At 39.5% G+C, this 22,763-nt stretch overlaps 1 protein-coding gene across 1 annotated transcript in view; it reads right to left on the bottom strand.

The window, feature by feature from the left end:
- Positions 1 to 21,782, bottom strand: part of LOC142097878 (aldehyde oxidase-like) — an 87,627-nt gene extending 65,845 nt beyond the window's left edge. Inside the window, exons 1-8 of the mRNA XM_075180103.1 lie at positions 21,668 to 21,782; positions 20,918 to 20,975; positions 15,850 to 15,946; positions 11,645 to 11,753; positions 6,591 to 6,717; positions 4,584 to 4,645; positions 1,919 to 2,032; positions 712 to 792 (exon numbers count right to left, since the gene is read on the bottom strand). Coding sequence (XP_075036204.1) covers positions 712 to 792; positions 1,919 to 2,032; positions 4,584 to 4,645; positions 6,591 to 6,717; positions 11,645 to 11,753; positions 15,850 to 15,946; positions 20,918 to 20,975; positions 21,668 to 21,721 — 702 coding nt within the window. The 5' untranslated portion in view covers positions 21,722 to 21,782. The remainder of the gene's footprint in view (positions 1 to 711; positions 793 to 1,918; positions 2,033 to 4,583; positions 4,646 to 6,590; positions 6,718 to 11,644; positions 11,754 to 15,849; positions 15,947 to 20,917; positions 20,976 to 21,667) is intronic.
- Positions 21,783 to 22,763: the final 981 nt, after the last annotated feature.

Raw genomic sequence — 22,763 nt, 5'->3', positions numbered from 1 at the left:
ACAGGTTAAGACAGGAGAAATCTCTGATTTTTCCTTAACACCTTGATAAATTAAAAGATGAGCTGTGATGGTTATTCTCTGAGAAAACAGCTGTTTTCTCCAGATTTTTGCCTCATCACAGCTTACTAAGTAGACCCCAAAGTCTTGCTCCAGCAGAGGACCTTAGCGAATACTATTGCTAGTATTTCTGCCTTCATCACATACCCAGCCAACTTGAATCATTCCATCCAGTCCTGAAATCTGAATGTGGTATCTGTACTTGTACTTACAAAGCAGTAATAGTGTTTATTGTAATGTCTGGGCACAAGACTGTGGACATTTTACTGGAGAATTTGGGACTCTACCTGACCTCACAAAACAGCCAATGCGGTAAACTGCATACAAGTTAACTATACCCCACATTCAATAGAGCATGACCTGCTCTCTGCTGCTCTACAGAAGGCAGGGGTGGAAGGGGAAAGGGGAGCAAACAGCCTGCTGCTGAAGATTTAGGAAGAGGTGAGCTAAAAACAGGGCAGGGCTAAAATGCATTGCAGGTATAGGGTAACGCCATCTACAGAAAATCAATGATTTCTCCAGCGTCGTTAACCCTTTGAAAATTTGAGTGAAGCAGTAAAAGAGCCTGTCTCTGGTTTTTCACCCCTAAGATCCAGAATCATTCACACATTTAAAGCAAACACATGATTAATATAATATAATGCAATTCCTTACTATAAGTTCTGGTGGAAAGATTAGTTCTTGAGTTGGATCAAGAGGCAAGAAACTATCTTCTTGGAACAATCCTGTGCAAATCTGCAAAAAAGAAATGTTTAGTTACTTGTACAGCTTTAGATGGTAGGTTGAAAGAGCAGCAGATTTATAATATTAACAGGGACATAGAAGATGCTGCATGATAGGAGTTTAAAAGAATGTTGTCACATAAAGCTCTAACCAAGTATGTCATATCAAGCATAGCAGATCTGAAGACCAGGCGCCTGATTCATTAAGGAACGCACAGCGAACGTAAATTGTGTTTTTCTTTAGAACGCTCAGAAATTGGCATAAGCACGGCCGTAATGACAAGCGGAACATATATACAGTATGTCTCTTGTTGAATACGAGTCTAGCTTGCTCTGCTTTGATAGACATAATACACTGCAGAATACATCCAATACATATGTGGAATATAAAGTCCCAGCAGAACGCACAGAAAATAAAGTGTTCAATGATAGTCACCTGTTAATAATGTAGTTATTTCATAAAAAACATTAAATAAAAAAGTTTTTTTCCTTCATTTATTTCTTCTTCCATGCAATACATCTATAATGTTCTTAATGTCTACTGTACATAAAATACATTTTTATAGTTGCTCCTGATTGCAAACACATGTTCTAGCATGAATACCATCATCTCAATCAATCGCTGGCCTGTAGCTGGTGCAAGTGATACGACAGAATAACACATAACCTTTGAGGTGCCCAAAGTTGGAATTGGACGTTGCTGCCTGCACTCCAGCTTGGCAAGGCCTTACTGTACATTGACTACATGCATACGCCCTGTCAACTCCCTGTTCCGACCCTGAAATTTTAGGCTGTCATAAGATGCGTTCTTTGCGCTCGAAGATGAATTTAACTTTTCTGCATTCACTGGCGTATAGCCTGGTTCTGGGCATGCACAGAACGATTTTACACAAGATACAGCATGTGTCAGCATTTACGTTCCTTGATGTATCAAGCCCCATGACTTTGCATGTACAGACTTTCCTGGCCAACCCAGGCAGCTGATTAACACTTAGCTGCAATATTGTGATAATAAATTGTGGTGAGAACAGGTTTTCTATTGCTGCGATAATTGGCTAGAAAATGTGTGTTATCGCCGCAGAATAATAAATAGGGGTCTATATATTAATATAGATAAGAAAAATAATGTAGGATCTTACATCTTCTAAAGCAGAATCATGTGTTTCATCCAGTCCATTTACACCATTACTCTTGCTTGTGTCTCCATTTTCACAAGACGTTCCATTCTGCTTCAGCTGACAGCAATCTGTTTTCTTTAAAATCAAATGAAATACTTTACTTATTTTGACACGGAAATAACAGAGCACTTCAAAAGGCTCAAATGCCATTTTCACCTTTTTTTTTTTGCTCTAAATAGCCTCATGTTTTGCAACAGTAAATTCCACATGACAATGTTGGTGTCTGCAGGTAAAATATGACTTGTTCTGATGTGAGGAGTTGGGCATACAGTAGTATTCATTGCATAGTGCAGGCTAGGATATGAACACAACTTAGTGATGCTTCCACATGTAAAAACTAGTTGGATGTAACTTATTTTTATATACAGAGGTGCATTTGACATTACAGTTTTTCTATACAGGTTTTCACAGGAGACTGACATCACTACTTTGTGCTGTTGTGGGCCCTGCTCCTCCCATGTTCTAACTCGCAGGGGGAGATTCAATTGGTGGCGATGTGCCATGCGGACATCACAAGAGATGTCCGGGAGCGCACATTGCAGGCTATTACAGTAGGAAATTCCATTCATTCTTCTGTGCACATCTATGGGTTGCGAGGAAAAATGAGCTGTGATTCCTGCTACAACTTCGGTGGGATGTGCCTCTGTGGACGTTCTGGAAGGAGGTTGATACACTTGCTATACTGAAAAATAGTAAGTAGGGGTTGCTATACTGTGTAGGAGGGGGAGCACTGGCTGCTATAATGTGGTGCCAATAATGCTGGTCTAATGCATACCCTATCACCAACCCACTTCTGGAGGGTTTGCCTTGTTATTTCTCCTCTGTCCTGGCATTGTACCACCCCCCACATATGTCTTCCCCAACGTAACTTAGAGAACTAGGGGAGCTGGCGGAGAGACTACAGATGAGAGAAAGTGATGATAACTGGGGAAATAGAAAGAGAAAAGTGAGAACAACAAGACCTGTCAAGTCATAAGGTCCAGCTATGTGACACAGTTTTGGACACTCTCTGTGTGAGACACACTAGATTTCTTTTACTTTAGTTTCTTCTTGTTTTTCTTTTTGGAGACCAGCTGATCTCCAAAACGGACAGCACCAGCCACATATGCAGCTGTCGTCCATTCCCTGTTTTTTATTCAGTGTTTCACCACATCTGTTTTTAAATAAATCATGCATGGCAGGTATACATGTTCTATACTACAATTTTACAATTTATTTTGTGGTATGCAGTAAACTACACACATATTATTTGCCATTATGGCATGTTCACTTAATTATTTGTAGCTAATTTTGTAGCATACTGCTTTCAGGTTGCATTTTGTCCTCAAATCTTGTCTAGTTGCATTTTGTCCTCTCCCGATTGCATAGTCAAATCTTGACTATGCAATCGGGAGAGATTGAGGGGACATTGGGACTGACCTTATTTCATGTGGCACTGTTGTGTGTTTTGTAAATTAATTACATTACCAAAGTTCAACTGGACGTGTCAAATGTGCTGAGCTCCTCCAATCAGGGCTCAGCACATGGTCATTTTACTCCTGGTGCTCAGCCTCACATTATTGAGGCTGATCCAATAGAGACAGAGCAGCAGGAAAGACCTCCACTGCTGCTCTGACAGTGCCCTAAATAACCATTCAGACACCGACCCAACTGAGTGATCTTAGTTCTGAGTTGTCATGTAGACAACTCTCTAGGTCCAACTAGGTGTGCACTTCCTAACAGATAAACCAGCTCTGACGCCGTAGCAAACTTTTGATGTGCATCATCATAAAGTCATGCCCACCACAATGACTGCTCCATCCTCACTCACTATTTAATAAGGGCAGAGTAATAATTGCATTATTTACTATTTTGCACATTAGTTCGAATTATATATTAAGTCATTGTGTCCATTATTATTTTCCAAATCATATAACTGCCTGGATAAAATTTGTTATAAACAATATTAAGTTTGTATTATAAGGTACATTTTTTCCTGTGGAACATGGCCCCTGTGCTACTTGACCCATAACAGTAGCAAAGACTGCTACTCCTATATTCTTGGTCTTGACCTTATATCGGCATCCAGACTAACCATCTCATCAACACATTATCATGTGTTTATTAATGACAGCTACCTGTATTTTCTACATTTTTCTAAGATGTGTCCAGTCTTTTCTTGAATTATTTTGCAGTGTCTTCCAGTGGAGATACATTCAATATTTCCACTACTCTAGCTGTAATTAACAGTGCAGAACTGAGATGTATTACTTTTAAACGCCATGAAAATAACTCTACCTATATCATTAAAAGGTTTTCAATATTTGCTGTTCTGGATTATTACGCAATTATCTTCCGAATATGATAGAACTATGAGAGTGTTTTTGTGTTCAGCTGTATGTAAACACGTGTTATTGATTAACCTCTCGAGATTTTGTAATGCTTTTCATTGAAAAAAAGATGTTCCTAATAAAATGTTTATGAAAAAAAAAAAAAAAAAAGTTTTTCAATAAAACATAGATGACAGAACAATAAAGCAATACAACTATTCAGTACAAGATGCAAGAGGTAATGGGGAAATCAGTAAAGTTATATTATTCTAAGAAATCCTTTTAAAAATGCTTTACATTTTTTCTTTATTGCTTACATTACAGAAGGTTTTGCATCCATCCATTATCGGTCTGTATCCAGTGCAACGGCACAGATTGCCTAATATAAAGGACAGAAAAAAATTGAAAAAAGGATGTTAAACTGGTTTACATATACTGTACTCAATGTTTTAAATCAAGAGACTTTCCAGAACAAAAGTATATAGCCTTAAACTGAAAAAAGGAACATACACACTTTCATGCACACGCACACACACACACGCACACACACAATAATTTGCTGACCAAATGGTTCTATTTTGAAATCAAATTTCATGCATCTACATTCATGAAAAGCAAAATAGTTTAATACAAAAAAAAAAAGAGTTCTCTGTTAGGCACTAATATTGTAATATCATACTTGCCAACTCTCCCGGAAAGTCCGGGAGACTTCCGAAATTCGGGTCAGTCTCCCGTGCTCCCGCGAGAGCTGGCATTTCTCCCGCATCCCATAATTCACCGAGAATCTCGTCATTTGACGCGATTCTCTGTGAATCGCACCATTTTGGAGGGCGGGAGGGGGCGGGGCACGGCCAATCGCCATTGGCCGCGCCCTGCCCCCTCCAGTCATGCCCCTTTCCCGGAAACAAGTTTCCGGGAGTAGGTAAGTATGTGTAATATTGTCATGCTATATACATAAACAAAAATAAATAATCTGCTATATGTAAGCATAGAGGCCTTCAATATGAGTTTGTTATGATCATGTCTCATTCTCTTTATGTTATCAGACGCCAACACTGGATTATAATATGTATGAACTCATCAATGGAGATTACATTACATCTCACTGATTCCTATGTTTATTTTGCAGGAGAATTTCCTCTTTTCTTCTTCTAAATCAAATTGGAGAATTGCCAGCAGGTGACTAAATCTGTAGTACTGGAGACAGAGAATAAGAACCAGAGAAGGACCTTGGCAGTCACTTTTTTATTTTAATTGGTTAACGAGTGTAGTTACATACACAAGGAACAAGAAGTGCCTGATCTTGGTTGCAGACTGAGGCTGATGCTGAGGGCCTGATTCATCATCGGGCATAAGTCCTGTTGCGTGCCATATCTTGCATGAAACTGCTCTGCGCATGCTCAGAAACTGACTTTACACCTGTGAACGAAAGTGCATGCAATTCACCTGTGAACGCAAATGACACTTCCGACTGCCTACGATTTGATAGGCAGAACGGGAAAGGGAAGGGGCATATGCACGTAGGCAATTTACAGTATGGGCGTGTCGAGGTCAAGTGCACACACATTCATCCAGCTATCACTTACCGTATCACTTACACCAGCTACAGAGCAGGTGTAAGTGATGATAGTGATGATAGACACATATGCATGCCAGAACATGTGTTTGCAAATAGCACAAACTGTAGCCATGCATTTAGTACAGTATGTACAATATGCATTAAGAACATCCTGATATATGTATTTTATGTGAAAAAAAAATAAAACATTTTAAAATGTATTTTTATTAAAAATTAGTTTTAAGAGTTGTTAATATATTTTTTTTCTATGTGTTCTGATGGGACTTGATATTGTACATATACATGTACGTATCCTGCAGTGTGTTCTGTCTGTCTGCATACAGTAAGTGCCATACAGCCAGATGGTACCCAGATTCAATGGAAATGTTTCTTGAGGTCCGCTTATACTTTAATATGGGCAGACGTGCATGCAATTTCTGTCTGATTTAAAAATAAAACGCACTTGCATTTCAAGATGAATCAGGCCCTCAGTGACCAATGGAGAACCATTATATAAATCACAGATTTAGATCACAATACGGCTCTGTAGTAATCACTATTCCAACGACAAACCTAGTTTTTTGATGGAGAGGCGTAGAGGTCATGTGCCTCTGCAGTACTAAAAATGCTGCCAATTTTTGTTTTCTTCATGACATAAGTAGCCTGTCTGTGCAATATTTATGATCTAGAGAGTGATTCAGTATACTGATAATAATTCTGCTCTGAGTCACTTGAGTCAGAATGCCAGTTCATACAATTCTCATACCTCCCAATGCTTCATGTATCTGCTGCATGGTAGGTTTCGGGTGGTTCCTCAGCAAACTGTACATGGACATCACCATTCCAGGAGTACAAAACCCACACTGAGACCCATGAGCTTTTGCTATCCTTTCCTGCAGGAAAGTTTTTGATTCATATAAGCATTAAATTGCTGTTTAAACAGGAGTAAAAGATGTATTATCAATATACAAGTACATAAAAAGAGCACCTAAATAAAGGTTATATCTAACTGCACAAGGTCCAAAGATTGGATTGTAGAATGTCCTCCAAAAAATATTAGTATAATTATTTTTGCTACACGCAAACTTGTGGTGATATGACTTATCTGTTTAATCTGACATACTGGGTATATTCAATTGTCTGCGTTAGTCGCAAAAGTAACCCGGCTTGCGCACTATTACCATTATTACAGTAATAATGCGCGTAATTACCGTTATTACGGTACCTTTAACGCAGGCTTTCAGCTAGAGCTGCGAGCTGAAATCCGGCTTAGAATTACCGTAATACTGTTAACGCTGCGTTACTTTTGCGAGTAACGCAGACAATTGAATATGCCCCACTGTATGTACAATCAAAGGGATCAGTAAAAAAGGCTGTTTATTCATTTTATTCAACTGTAATTATACAGCCTCTATATCTTTTTGAGTAGGGCAAATTACTCGAGAAATGCACCTCTCTACTTTTAAGTAGCTACAGTGCTTAGAAGACAATTATGGGTGACGAATATATTTTTGGGACAATAAAATACATTCCAATAGATATATAGGTAGTCTGTAATTTTCCTCCACGCACATTAGAAAACATTACCCTACCTCCTTTAATCCATTAAGTGGCGTTTACATATCAAAATGACAACACAAATCTAGCAGCACTTTATTGTAGAAAGGAAGACAATGAATGCCCTCACCTACACTTATATTCCATGAACATGTAATTTTATTTGTCTTATGAATCAATGATTATTTTGCATTCATTATTCATCATTATTTTGCTGTATTTGTAGTATGAGTTAACACTATGAATGCAGCTAGCTACAAGTTTGTATAACAGATGACAGTGGAGATGGTAGCTTTTGAAAACGTGAACATGATACATTAATTAATATCCAGCTTTGTGTCATCTACATAAAAAATACACAAGCAGCCATTTAGTGGCCTGAATCAATATTCATGAGAATGCAGTGAGGTGTAAACTGGGGGTGTATGATTGTTATCAGGGCTCATTTATCTTGATCTGTACGGTCTTCTCTGATTTTGTTCCATTATCTACTGCAAGCTATGTTACACTGTGCCATTAAATACTGCTTTGTGTAATACTTACCGACTCTCCCAGAGTTTTTCTGAGAATTCCCAAAATAAATGGGTGATCTTCCAAACTCCTGAGGCAATCTCCCTGATGCCCAGCCAGAATGAGATATGGTAGACATAACACAGTGTGATAACACAATTTGTGTCATCACACTCCAGCCACCATGGTTTGATGATGAGTCTTGCGTCATCACACTGCAGTGGGGGAGCATATCGCAAATAACGTCATTAATTCCCACCTGACCTGACTTCACGGAACTCCCCTCCTCATCTCCCAGAGGTGAGCTCAGGAAAGTAGACTGGTATGCTCTATATTGAGATGGTATTTTATATTAGTCAGTGTAGTATTGAAACATTAATGACAGTGTAACAAAAAAAATGCTGTTGGATATCATATTCTACAGCTCTGTATCTTCTAGTGAAGCAGTAAAATTACCATCCTGTTATATCATGATCACCATTTATTTATATAGCGCCACTGACCAAAGCGCTGTACAGAGAACTCATTCACATCAGTCCCTGCCCCATTACAGCTTACGGTCTAAATTCCCTAACATACACACACAGACAGAGACAGACAGCCAGGGTCAATTTTGACAGCAGCCAATTAACCTACTAGTATGTTTTTAAAATTAAGGCCATGGCTGGGAACTGAACTCATGACCCCAGCCCTGTGAGGTAAAAGTGCTAACCACTTAGCCACCTGCGAGCTTAATGTAGTGCTGTCATTAAAATATAAGGTATAATGTTCTATTAATCCAAATATAATACGCATTTGATTCTAATATATGAATAAACTCTCATAAATAATATCTGTATAAACAGAGTAGTCACTTCTGTGTACTATAAGGGATTTTTTGCGTAGATGGCAAGCACATAGCACTTGCCCATGAACAGTGGCCCATCTCTTAAATGTAGTTTTAAGTAGAGAACACAGAGGCTGATTTATCAAAAAGAGAAAATGCCTTTAGCTGGAGAAAAATGGGTGCATTTCGCCGATGTAAGAGAGCTAGGTTTTGCTATAGCCTACACATTATTAGCACTAGTGCTTGCGATAAAGTTTGGGAAGTCAGTTTATCAAGCACGGAGGCAGTTCTCACTGCAGATGAGCGATACTTGGCTGCCCAGGTGATACAGGCCTGTCTCTGTAGATATGCACATTCATGAGCCAGTTAATAATAAAATAAAATAAATATTTAAAACAACTTTTAAGATTAAAAATGCTTTATTCAGAGAAAAAGGCATTTTGTCATGATTTTTTCTGTTATCATAATCCAGATATGTCCACGATACTTATTAAATAGGTTTCCTCGTGCAAAGACAATCTTACTGCCGGCAGGGCTTACTATTGTTGGTATCTGCTGTAACCCTTTGCTATATAGGGTGAAGAGAATTTATCAAAAACAGGCACCTATTAACATACTCCTCCCACTCCCATTAGACACACACACATTATATTAACATATTCCCCCTCCCATTACACACACACATTATATTAACATATTCCCCCTCCCATTACACACACACATATTATAGCACGGTGGCTAAGTGGTTAGCACTTCTGCCTGACAGCACTGGGGTCATGAGTTCAATTCCCAACCATGGCCTTATCTGTGAGGAGTTTGTATGTTCTCCGTGGATTTCCTCCCAGTGCGTGTGTGTGTGTGTGTGTGTGTTAGGGAACTTAGGCTTTAAACCCCAATGGGGCAGGGACTGATGTGAGTGAGTTCTCTGTACAGCGCTGCGGAATTAGTGGCACTATATAAATGAATGGTAATAATAATATCCCCCCCTCCCATTACACACATTATATTAATATACCCCCTCTCTCATCACACACACACACATTATATTAACATATCCCCCCTGCCATTACACACACACACATATTATATTAACATATTCCCCTCCCATTACACACACACATATTATATTAACATACCCCCTCTCTCATTACACATACACACATATTATATTAACATACCCCCTCAAGGTAACACACTTACCTTGTTCCATCCGCATGCACTGTCTTATGTTCTTCAGACATGGTATGACACCTGTCACGTGGTGCACGTCCCATGTGACACCGGGGCTCTCACAGATAGGCTACTCGTAGGGGAGGGAGGGGGCATGGATGAGAAAGAACCGCGGCCGCTATCGAAGGTGGCTGGTGCTGGAGGAGGGGCCAGCCACCAAGTAATAGAGACTTGGGCTGGTCCATGCACTAGCCAAAAATAGTTTTTCTTCTGTCCAGCCTGGGGGACATATGTTCCCCTGCCCCCCGGCCCAGCCTGCCACTGGCTCCTAGAGTGGACAAGTGCCAGTTGGTTGAGAAAACAGAGGTTCTCATGATAGGATCACAATGCAAAATAACAAGATTGCAGCTGAGTCAATCAACTGGGTTTATGCTTAAGTATCGAAGTTGGAAATCTGATCATGTGCGAAATTTCGGTATTGTACTTGAGTGCAGCTTGACATTTATATATCAAGGTTTCAGCTATGATCAAATCCCCTTTCTCTCATATGACAAACATAGCCAGAATCAAGAATTTGATTCCCTCAGAAGCAGTAGTAGTCACTATTGCAGCTCCAATAAAACCGAAAAACCTTAGACTGACGTAAAAATTCTGAATACTATAAGGCAGCCAAGGAGAAAATATAGACTTACTAGAGTCAGATTGCCGGTTTTAAAGTAGCAATGGCCGGACTCGACACCTGAATTAAATTATACAGGTGTCAGGTCCGCCCATTGCCGCTTTAAAAATGGCAATCTCACTGTGGCCATTTTAACTCTTGTCATTAGCGCTGGAGGCAATTTACAAAGTCGGAATTTACAGCTGATGGTAATTAAGCCTGGGGGGAAAGTTGTATATCACTTATATGGTAAGTCTATATTTTCTCCTTGGTGGCCTTACAGTATTTGGAATCTTTACATAGGTCTAAGGTTTGTCTGCTTTTTTAAAGCTGCAAAAACGAACCCCACCCCTCAGAAGACATTCCTATATTCATAACTGTATATGTGTCCTCATGCTTGAACTACTGCAAAACACTCTACTTGGGCCATCTGGAAAATGAACTGCACCACTTGTCACATGTATAAAATGCAGCAGCCAGACTAACCAGCCCCATTCTTGCTCTTCACTGGCTGCACGTAAAATGGCAAATTTGATTCAAGATTAGCTAACTGACAATCAGGTTCTTGAGTACTTAAAGCAGCTTTTGATTCCGTATGCTCCCACTCGCTCACTTCGATCCACAGATGAAGGAATATTAACAGTTCCTAGAATCTCCCACACTTCATTTGGGGCTTGAGCATTTGCCTTTTACAACTCCTACTCTCTGAAACTCGCTGTCTCATATAGTTTGCGAGATCCCCACTCTAAAATCCTCAAAAACAGATTAAAGACTTGCCTGTTTACTCAAGCATTTTATTAATACCCTTTCATTTTCTAAAAATCCTGAATGCTTCTCTCTTATGTACTTTGTTAATCCATTATATGTTTATTTTGTATTATGTGTTTTTTAATCTGCAAATGCAGAGTACTTTGAGTCCTATTGGGAAAATGAGCTATATGAATACACCTGGCTGTAATAGTAATTCAATTGCTGAAGCAAATATAAAAACATTGTGAGATTTTCAGAGCAGGAATTAGATAGGATCATGTTTATTGTTCAAGCTACTCTGGTTTTCAAGGTTATGCTTACATTACCAGTACTGTGACTTTTGCCCTACCTGTACTGGGTGCAACCTTGTGGTTGTACTCCCAATTCCTTCCACAGTGGTGATAGCAGCTCCATGTAGACAACATATTGGCAGCAGGCAGGCATTTGCTGAGTAATGGCTTCAAGAGGTTAAGACACAATTTAACCTTGAAAATGTACACATCACATGACACTGGTCTTATATTAAATAGCAGCTGTGTGCTCTAATCCTACACTGTGATTTTTCTTATTAGTAACGTTTAGTGCAAAGAGTCTAAAAGTGTGTTATTGTTTGTTATGTAACATTTATTTCATAGATTTTGCTCAGCCTCACATTATATGCAGACCCAGAGCATATTTAGCAATCAAGATGCACAACTAGAATATATATGATTGTGTTATTTACACCATACTTGCCTACTTTGGGCAACTTCTTTCTGGGAGAGGGGCGTGACTGAGGGCGGGAGGGGGCGGGGTGCGGCCAAACGTGGCATTTTGCCCCTACGACGGAAATGTTGTTTTGTATCGGGGGCGGAGCCAAAATCATGCAATTTAACTTTGTAGCTTTGGCCATACTTGCATACTTTGGAAAAACAATTTCAGTTAGATTGAGCAAGTTACCCCTAGATGTCACGTGTAGCTGTCAAAAAGGGTGTGTCCTGCTGCGCCCAAGGGGAGTGTCTAACTCCACAGAAGCCCTATTAATGCAATAAACATTTTATCTTGTTGATAGGGCTTGATAAGTTGGCCTTAAAATCTTTAACTATCAAAAATCTCTCTATCAAACTTTAACAAATACATTTTGGATTTCTAACTAAAAAATAAAATATATAAAAGAACAATGAAAATGAACTCATAATACAAGCATTTTTCTTACTTGGTTGCATTACGAGGATCCTCATACCTCCTGCTGTTCCTTCTTATATTGCCAAACTGACTAGTGTACCTGTGCTACCCTTGACTCACATGTGTCGTCATGTATGCACATGTGGAAGCTGACCGTTCGTAAAGCACAGCGGGAAGGTCAGCCTATGTTCCCAGGAGGCCTCACAATATTCTGGGAGCATAGCCGGATTAAGGGGGGGGCACGTGCCCCGGGCCCCCCTCTCTCCGAGGGCCCCCCGCCGCCGCGCGCATAACTTGTACTGATTTTTTAAAAAAAATTTGTAACTCTTTTTTTTTTTTTAACGGCGCCAGCGGCGGCGGTGGCGGCGCCGGCGGGAGGGGGGTTCGGGGCTCCCTTCGTTGGTGGGGGGAGCCGGGTAGTAGAAAAAAAAAAAAGATACACTACTCACCTCACCGCGGCGCTGGCGTCCCTCCTCCTCCTTCCTCTCTGCACTGTTGATACTGAATGACAGGCGTGACATCATCAAGTCACGCCTGTCCTTCAGTGAGGAACAGTGCGCAGAGGACCAGGAAAGAAAAAAGAAGACAGAAGAGAGGAGAAGAATGAAGCTAACAGAAAGATAAGTAAAAAAAAAAAAGGGAATAATGCAGAAAGGCACTATGGAGGAAATAGGAAAGAAGAGAGGCACAGTATGGAGGAAATAGGAAAGAAGAGAGGCACAGTATGGAGGAAATAGGAAAGAAGAGAGGCACAGTATGGAGGTAAAAGGAAAGAAGAGAGGCACAGTATGGAGGTAAAAGGAAAGAAGAGAGGCACAGTATGGAGGAAAAAGGAAAGAAGAGAGGCACAGTATGGAGGTAAAAGGAAAGAAGAGAGGCACAGTATGAAGGTAAAAGGAAAGAAGAGAGGCACAGTATGGAGGAAAAAGAAAAGAAGAGAGGCACAGTATGGAGGTAAAAGGAAAGAAGAGAGGCACAGTATGGAGGTAAAAGGGGGAGAAGAGAGGCACAGTATGGAGGTAAAAGAAAAGAAGAGAGGCACAGTATGGAGGTAGAAGGAAAGAAGAGAGGCACAGTATGGAGGTAAAAAGGGGAGAAGAGGCACAGTATGGAGGAAAAAGGGGGAGAAGAGAGGCACAGTATGGAGGAAAAAGGGGGAGAAGAGAGGCACAGTATGGAGGAAAAAGGGGGAGAAAAAAAGGCACATTATGGAGGAAAAAGGGGGAGAATTGAGGCACACTATGGAGGAAAAAGGGGAAGAGGAGAGGCACACTATGGGTAAAAAGGGGGAGAAGAGAGGCACAGTAAGGAAAAAGGGGGAGAGGCACAGCATGAGAAAAAAGGGTGGAGAAAGGCACAGTATAAGAAAAAAGGGTGAGAGACACAGCATGAGGAAAAAGGGGGGGGGAGACACAATAGTGGGGACAATTAATTTAAGATAGGGTGGTTTGGGGAGAATGAGGTCCCTTTATTAAATGTGCCTATGAATTATTTAATGGCAGTGACGGTTGCGGGAAATAGGTATATTTCTGAAATGTAAATACTAATAATTTATTGCTGGGGCTGTTTGTAGGGAGGAAAATAGGTTTATTTATTAAATGTGAATACTATTATTTTAATGCTGGGGCCTGAGGAAGTCCTAATTATTAATCACGGGTGGTACTGATTTAACGCCGGGGGTGGCTGTCATTTTCTAAATGTACCCATTTTTTTTTCCAAATAGGGCCCCTAACATTCCAGGATCCAGCCAAGCCGCAACTAAAGAAACCTGCAGCACAGGTGGTGAAAGTGAGAAGAACAGGTAGGAGAGAACAGCAAAGTCTGTGAAATGTTGTCATTCTAGTGGGACAATCCCAATTTTTGGTGACCGTTCAATGGTGTACACAACAATGCAGTTTTTTTGTCTGTAGGAGGGTGGCCTGGCCATGCCCAGTGATGCATTATCAATGGTATTTTAATTTGCGGTATAATTGCTAGTTTTAATGTGCATTATAAATTTTATTTTTAAAGTGCGGTATCATTGCTAGTTTTAGCGTGCGGTATCATTGCTAGTTTTAATGTACATTATCAATGGTATTTTTAATGTGTGATATCATTGCTAGTTTTAATGTGTGGTGTCAATACCCATTTTAATGTGGTGTTTTGATGATTGTTTTAATGTACAGTATTTTAGTTTGTGGAAGCAATGATTTTTCTTATGCAGACAACTTAAGCGAGCCCTCTGGGAGAGCTGTAAGTGTCATACTGTGGGCTGTAGGTGATGTAATGCAGGATGTGTCACTATGCCCTTAATTTTAGATCTTAGGGGCCCCCCTTTCTTAAGTGCCCCGGGCCCCCTGAAGCCTTAATCCAGCTCTGTCTGGGAGTCTTCCGGAATAGACAGACACCAATGCAGTATAGATCTAGAGCTGAATCTTACTATTATTTTCTATGTGCAGGGCAATGTTACTGGCCAATTACACAGAGGAAACACTGGGATACAAATAAGTTATGACTAAATCATGCTTGCTTACTTTTTGGATATCCTTTCCAGGAAATCCCTGAGGAAGGGTCCAAGGGGCAAGTGCAAGGGGCGTGACAACATGATTTCATCATACTCTGCTCCACACTGTGCATTGATTTGCATTATTGCGCATCAGAGTCAGCACCATGATTTGATTGTCAGTGAATCCCACCATCAAACCCCCACCCATTTACGCTTTTCTGGGAGTCTCCAGTAGGCAAGTATGGACTAAATCTGTGTGCTGCAGAGAGGCTTCCATTTTCTTGTAGCATACTCCTCCTGGTAAATAAAGGGAATATCCAGTATATAGCATAGATCTAAAGCTGAATCCCAGTCAAGTGGTTAAAAAGTCTACAGAACATAACAGGTACAAGTGTTATCAGGCTATGTAAATAGACCCAGAGAAGATTATCAGAGCTACAAGTTAAATATGTCCTACCTCATATTTGGAAAACGTAATCCAGGGGTGTGCGATTGGGTAGATTAATTACAACCATAGAAAGAAGTGAAATATCTGTAACTACACTCTGACCAACACATTTGACTTATAATATATGTATTTAGTATCACAAGCTTCAATATAATGCACAATAAAAATGCATAGAGGTTTACAGAGCTAGGCAGCCTTCTGGGGGCATGGACACGTCTCCATCGTGATGTGGTCACACCCCCATTGTGATGTGACCACACCCCGTTGCAGAGACAGATATGTTGGGAGGTATGCTATATGTAGCAAAGTGCCTTAGGAAACAAAGATTTTCAAAGCTATTCTTAATAGGTAAAAATTTTATTTGTAAATTGAAAAAGTACCAACAGTGATGTCGTTTGATGATAATTGTGAAAGAAAGTATATGTACTGTTCATAGACGTTTATAAGATAAGGATACATAATCTTCTTGGAAACCGGATGAATGACTGATACCATCACTGTGCAGGCCCCGCACCCGCCTCCTCCACAACCATACTTAGTTCCAGTAAGGAGAACTGTTAGAAAAGCAGTTACGGAAACATAAAACATTTCAGAACCATGCTTAGAATATTCCTATATTATTAAATACATAGGGCCTGACGTAGAGATGAACATAGATATGCACTGTTATCTGCAACTCCAGTTAAAAGATGTGTGGATGAGACCTGGGTACTTCAGATTTATATCATACTTACCAACTTTGAATAGTTGGTTTCTGGGAGCCTGTCATGGGAGGTGGGCGTGATGGGGGCGGGGCTACAAAATTAGCGCCATTTTGGACGCCCCCGTGATGTCATGACGCAAAATGCGTCATTTGACAGCGGGGGGCGGGGATAATTCTGCCCACTTCACTAGGAAGTGGGGCACTTCCTAGTGAAGTGGGCAGAATTCGGGAGATTGCCACACTCACCCGGGAGTCTGGATGACTCTCACAAAATGCGGGAGTCTCCCGGACATTCCGGGAGAGTTGGCAAGTATATAAAATTTATATGAGGGAAAGGGGAGTGTGAGAGAAGGGTGATTGTATGGGTATTTCAGGCCCAGGTTTTTAGGGAACAAGATACAGTAGATATTTTTTTTTAATTCAGGGCCTCTGATCTTAAAGGGAGGGGGGACCCAGAGCAAAGAAGAGATAGAAATTGTGTTTGTGAGCAATGACTCAATTGAAACACAGACTCTTGAGCTGTCAGAGGAATGCCACAATACACACTGAGCTAAGTATGTGGCTCTGAAGTAAAACTGTAAATTGAAAACTATGAGGCCTCTCCCCTTTGCAGATTTGTGAAATACTTGCATTCTGACTTGTGTCTGAACTGGGAAAATCTACGCTGCAGGACTGAAAGATCTTGGTGGAAACTTGCATTGGCAGAGTCTGGAACACATACAACAGCCTCAGCCACATTATATAAAATGAATTCCATTTTTGGATGTTAGCCACGATATATTTAATAAATTGCCGGGCAGTTTGCCACATTCCACTGCTAATGTTTCCTTATGAGAATAATCCACACAAATTTAAGGCTATGTTTTTGCCAGCAAAAATTAAAGTTTGTTGATACCTGAAAGTTAAGTACAGGAGAGAATGATATTAAAATCCCTGAGTTAACCTTGAAATTACAGATCTTACTAAGGGACTGATTTCTTGTTCAAAATTTGGTAATGTTATGAGAGGATTTGGATCAATCAACAACTCAAATATTAGTGGGGACAGTGGTTAACCTTGCCTAGCACCGTTGCTGATTTTAAAGGGCGGCAAGATAAAATGGAGGCTGTCGGGTTGTGGTATAGAGTGCTTACATCACTGAAGGCACAATAGCATTTTAATTTCTGTCACATCGAAAGATAAGTGCAATGTTAAATCTAGTGTATAGATGTGTCTGGAATAAATATACAGCAATCATCAACTCCAAAACTTGTGCCCAGTTTATGTAGGGGAAAAACTTGTCTCATAAGTTTCCAAAAATGGTTGAACGCAAAATAAGATGCATGTGGAAGGGGCGTGGCTAATTTGCATCTTTACATCCATACTGTACCGCACTTACATAGTAACGCCTCTGATTCAGCTCACAATATGGATGCAGCTTGTGCGCTTGCGCAGTGTATTAATTTTGCACCAAGACGTATCTTTAACTTGCACAAATACACTTATGTGCAACTGAATTAGGCTCATAGTTAATATGAATTGAACTTTTATGTACACATATTGACAGGCAGATGTTTGGCAAAGCACATCTATAATTACTGAACCCCTGATATCTCATTTGTGCAGTCTAGCCACAAGTCTAAGACGAAACTCCCATAAGGGGGAAGGACAAAAGCTGCATTTATTTAGAACGTCACTAAAGTTAACATAAATACATTTTATTCATCAATCATTCCTAAAACGGAAATTCAAGTGTTCTGACTACAACTGTTTCTCACCTTTCTGGCTCTTTCTCAAGGCAAATTATAGTGGAGACTTCAAACTACATTGATTTTAGGGTCTGAATCTGCCCTGCAAGTTAGCAATGCCTGCTTTCTACATATCTCATTGCAGTGTAATAGATAAACAAATAAAATTCTTAGGGGAAAAAATGCACATGTTGTAATCATGTTTTTACTTCATGGATCTCAAATCCATTTCCACCCATCTAACTTTGATCACTAGCCAGATCCGGCTTACACATGGGCCAGTTAGTGGTGCTAGAAGATCATTGTACACAGACTGGTGTCTTTCTATCGCATTTTTCAACATGGTTGATAATGATTAATTTTGTTCAAATTATTTTAGACATTCTGGTCATTTGCAACTTACTTCTGCTGCATGCTGCATTGCTTATTATTGCAGACATTGCAGCACGTATGTCTAGCTTCATATAGGTTCACCAGATCAGGAGCCAATATTCTATATAACCATATCCACCATGTGCATTGAAGTGTTTGTGGCTTGTATATTAAGTTCAGTTTTATATTAACTTGAAATTAAAGTGTATTCAGTAGTAATAATGACCCAAAGACTATATAAAGTCAGGTTTTATTGGTAACTAATCACAAAGTGACTGAATTTACTGCATGTGTGTATATAGTGGGTCTGATTCATTAAGAAAAGTAAAGAAAAAAAAAATAATGAGTAACTTTACACCCTGGTAAAGCATATTGCATTGTATGAAGAGATATATTTAAAATATTAACATACTCCCCCCCCCCTCACACACACATTATATTAATGCCCCCCCCCCTTCCCACACACACATTGGTGTGCTTCATTAAGGAAAGAAAAGCAAAAAAGAAGGAGTAACTTTGCACCTTGGCAAAACCATGTTGCTTTGGAGGGGAGGTAAATTTAAAGTGTGGGTCAGACTTATAGTTAGGTAGGGCATGTCCTAGTTCAACTTTAAGTTTTAGTGTAAAAATAATGCTATCAAGTATTTGTGCCCTCATGAAAAAGCAGCCAGTATTTAACTTACGTGCAAAATAATAAACTAATATGTACCCTTTGCATTGTATCATGGTTTTGTTCAGGAAAGAAATTACTATTTTGTTTGCCTTCCTTTCCTTAATGAATCAGGCCCAGTATGGTTTTGTTTACACTACAAATAAGTGCTCATGTTAACCACTTCAAATTATGAGTTAAACACTAAAAGAATCACTTTAGGAGTCCACTTGTGTATAAAAATGGTTTCTAACCATCAGCTTCTTCACGAAGTTCAACGAAAATTTAAAGCAAATCAGTGAAAAGGTTATTGACAATGCACCAATTAGGGGAGGATTAGAAGAAGATTGTGAACACTTTTAATATTTCCAAGAGCAGTGCTAAGTACATTATAAAGAAATGGAGAGATTATTACATGCGGACTTTCTCTAGAACATGCCATCCTCCAAATCATTGTCTCTGTCAGAAGGGCACATGTTAGGGAGGTCACCAAGGAACCTGTGGTAACTCTAATACAGTCTTGCATGGCAGAAATACGGAATGCTCACCTGGGCACTTTACAATTTGCCCTTTATGGAAGTGTGACAAAAAGAAAACTATTGTTGAAGAAAACTCGCCTATCTTGCCTAAAGATTTCTAGAAAACATGTGGAAAACCCACATACCAGGTGGAGGATAATTTTATGGTGTGAGGAGACCAAGACTGAACTGTTTGACCCCAATATTATTCAACATCCCATGTACAGTAACTAGAGCATGTCAAAATAGAGGGTGAAATGGAGTAAAACATAGACAAATGTTGAAAAACCTTGACTTATAGCTAAAAAACAATGGAGTGGCCCTGTCTAAATCCACCTCAGTCTCATAGAGAATCTATGGAATGATTTAAAAATGTTCCCAATCCAACCTGATGGAACTCAAACAATAATTCAAAGATAATTGCAGGTAGAGATGTTCCCAAATAGAATTCATACCTGTAATTGCAGCTAAAAGTTGCTTCTATTAAGTATTAAAATTAGGGGGTAAATATATAAAGAATCAATTATTTTTATGTGTAAGAAAGAAACAGCTATAGTTTCTGGAGTTATTTTTTTATTTCATATTGTATTTTGTGTTAATCAGTGGTAAGAATTCCTGACTACATCCATGATGTAGGAAAATAAATTGTCAAAAATGTGTAAGGGATGAATAATTGTACTGTACAAAATCTCCATGAAGACAAGAATGATGTCCCAATATTAAAGGTCAAGGATGTACCCTCCTAAATATTAAAGCTTTCAGGTATCCATCTCAAACAAAACTTTCCTGTATCCTTCCCTTTCTCTGGTACATGCTCATACCATATGCTGGCTAGACTTCTGCAACACTCTCTGCTGTGGGCAATCACTGAAGAGACTAGAACCACTCCAATCTGTTATGAATTCTGCATCTCACCTTGTGCACCTTTCATCCTGCACTAGTGCTACTCATGTCTATCAGTCTCTACACCAACTCATGCACTCAGTCGGTTAGAAATAATAATATTAACCTAAAAGCTCATCACAATCTCGTACCACCTTACATCTCTTCCCTAATCTCCAGATACTCTCCAAAAAGGAAACTCCACTCTACACATGACCTTCCTCTCTGGTCACCTCTTCTCCCTCATGCCTCCATAATGTCTCTCATGCTGCACATAATCTCTGGAATTTGCTTCCACATTCCACCAAACACTTAGAAATTAAACCTCTAGATACTCCCTGGAAGCTCATCTCTTTAGACAAGCATTTAACCTGGCCCTACAATAAATGATCCACTCACTTGATTGGAACTTTAAAAGCCACAATCTGATTTAAAATGTACTGTTAGATTCTCTTTTCTATCTCTTGTCCTTAGGGTGGTAAGCAGTGTAACAGTTATGTAATTGTTAGAATGCTCTGTATATATTACTCTGTACAGAGCGTAAGATGCTGGCGCTTTATAAAAAAAATTGAAACATACTAAAAATAAAACAACATACATTTCAGAGACCCAAAGTTATACTTGTATATAAAATAAACTCATATGAAAGTTTGTAAATATATTTAGAAGGATACGCCTTTTGCGTAGGTATGGCAAAAGCATGGACTCAGGATCCGCATTTCTCTCAAGAATCTACATCAAAAAAGTAAAAAAATGCATTTAGTTAATTAATTTGTTTCTCTAGAAGTGAATGCTTTAACATACAACATTATATTGCTGTAACCTTTGATACAATGAGACTAAATATGATCAGAATTCAGATATTTTTAAGGAGACCAGAAAAAGTTTAATAAATCACCCCAGAAAAAAGGGTAAGACATCCACAACTGTCAACACTGGGAAATGAGACCTACACTGCCCCTAGTGATCAATCAGAAACCCATGCAGTAGATCTGTGCTAGGATTTCCATATTCTACAATCCAAAGCCAGTCACAAGCACCACAGTATTGATCTGTGTTGTGCATTAGTGGTAGTACAAGTTACTCATCATAAAGATATTACAAAAGTACAATAAAGAAGCAGCATAATAATTATGTTTACGTTTGACCAGAAATCGCTAATCTATCCCTCCACAATGAGATTAAGGCAATTTTTAATATCTACTGCTAGTTAGACGGATTAATCAGATTTAAGTCTGTTGTTTCATTGCACTACCAACTTAAAACTTCATCTATTACCAGTCCTTGTTAACTATACAATAGCTGTGCTTTTGACATCTGTTGTTTTTTCAGTCTACAGACAGTACACATTTCTATACTACTTGCAGAAAGTCTGTTCAATAATAAATCACCATAATACATGTTTAGAAGAACAATCATCTTACCTTCCTCCCATTAACAAAAAATATGAGTTCGTTGGATTCAACAGGGTTTGTCATGTTGTTAGAATAGTGCGTGCTTCAGTGTGTGTCTAGCTCAACTAAAAGCTCCAGGAACTGAGCCAGTATAAAGAATGATACTTGTTTCCTCCCCCTTGTTTTCTTTAGCAGAAATATGAGAACAGACCAGAGTGCAAAAACCTATTGTTTGCAATAAAATAGGAGAGATTATGCAGACTGCTACATTGCTGCGTCATATCATCATCATCATAATCATTAACATTTATTTGTATAGCGCCAGAAAATTTCGGAGCGCTCTGCAATTGGATATTGTCAATTTTCTTTCTATAACTTCCTACATGTTTAAAACTGTATTAATCATTATAATTATCATGATTTTACCATTTCCGCACAACCTGTACTTGGGGGATATTAACAATTTAGTCAGTTGGTGAAATTTTATGTTTATTAAATTTCTCTGGCTTTTTGTAGTGCATTTAGATTATTTTTTATTGTGAGACAGAATTCAAATTGTGTCTCCTCAAATAAGAACAGAAAATAATTTACCCGCAGCAGTGACAGGGGCTGGCTGACCCGGGGGACAGGGGGGCAACGCCCCCCCGGGCTGCTGGGTCAGACGGCTATTAGGGCCAGGGGGTAGGCCGGCCGCCCCCCCGATGCAAAATACATAATGTCCCCCGCGGCCGCATCCCCTGTCATGTGATGCGGCCGCTTGTCTGCCCCCCCCCCCCACCGGGCTTCCCTCTCCCATCCCGCGCCTGAGCAGTGATATATAATTTGATGTACGTAGTAAGGATTTAAAAATGATTACATTTGGTGGCTGTGAGCTGTGGATGTCTTGCTGTGAAGTCTATCACCTGCATGAGAAGGTCTGTGGTGAAGGGCTTTCATCTATTATACTCTGCATACTGAGTAAGGCTGAGTACACACTACAGAAAATGTCTCCTGTTAAAGGCAACAGACTTTTTGCCACCTGTAAAATCCCTTCTAATTCAGGTATACAGTGTGCACTGGAAAATTGAGACACACACAGTTGTCTGGAATAATTAGTTCTGTTTTACTGAAACTGGTAAACTAATAT

The sequence above is a fragment of the Mixophyes fleayi genome, chromosome 7, assembly GCF_038048845.1.
Source record: "Mixophyes fleayi isolate aMixFle1 chromosome 7, aMixFle1.hap1, whole genome shotgun sequence".
Classification (NCBI taxonomy): domain Eukaryota; kingdom Metazoa; phylum Chordata; class Amphibia; order Anura; family Limnodynastidae; genus Mixophyes; species Mixophyes fleayi.
The sequence above is the reverse complement of the archived record's forward strand: the minus strand, read 5'-3'. Positions and strand labels throughout refer to the sequence as shown.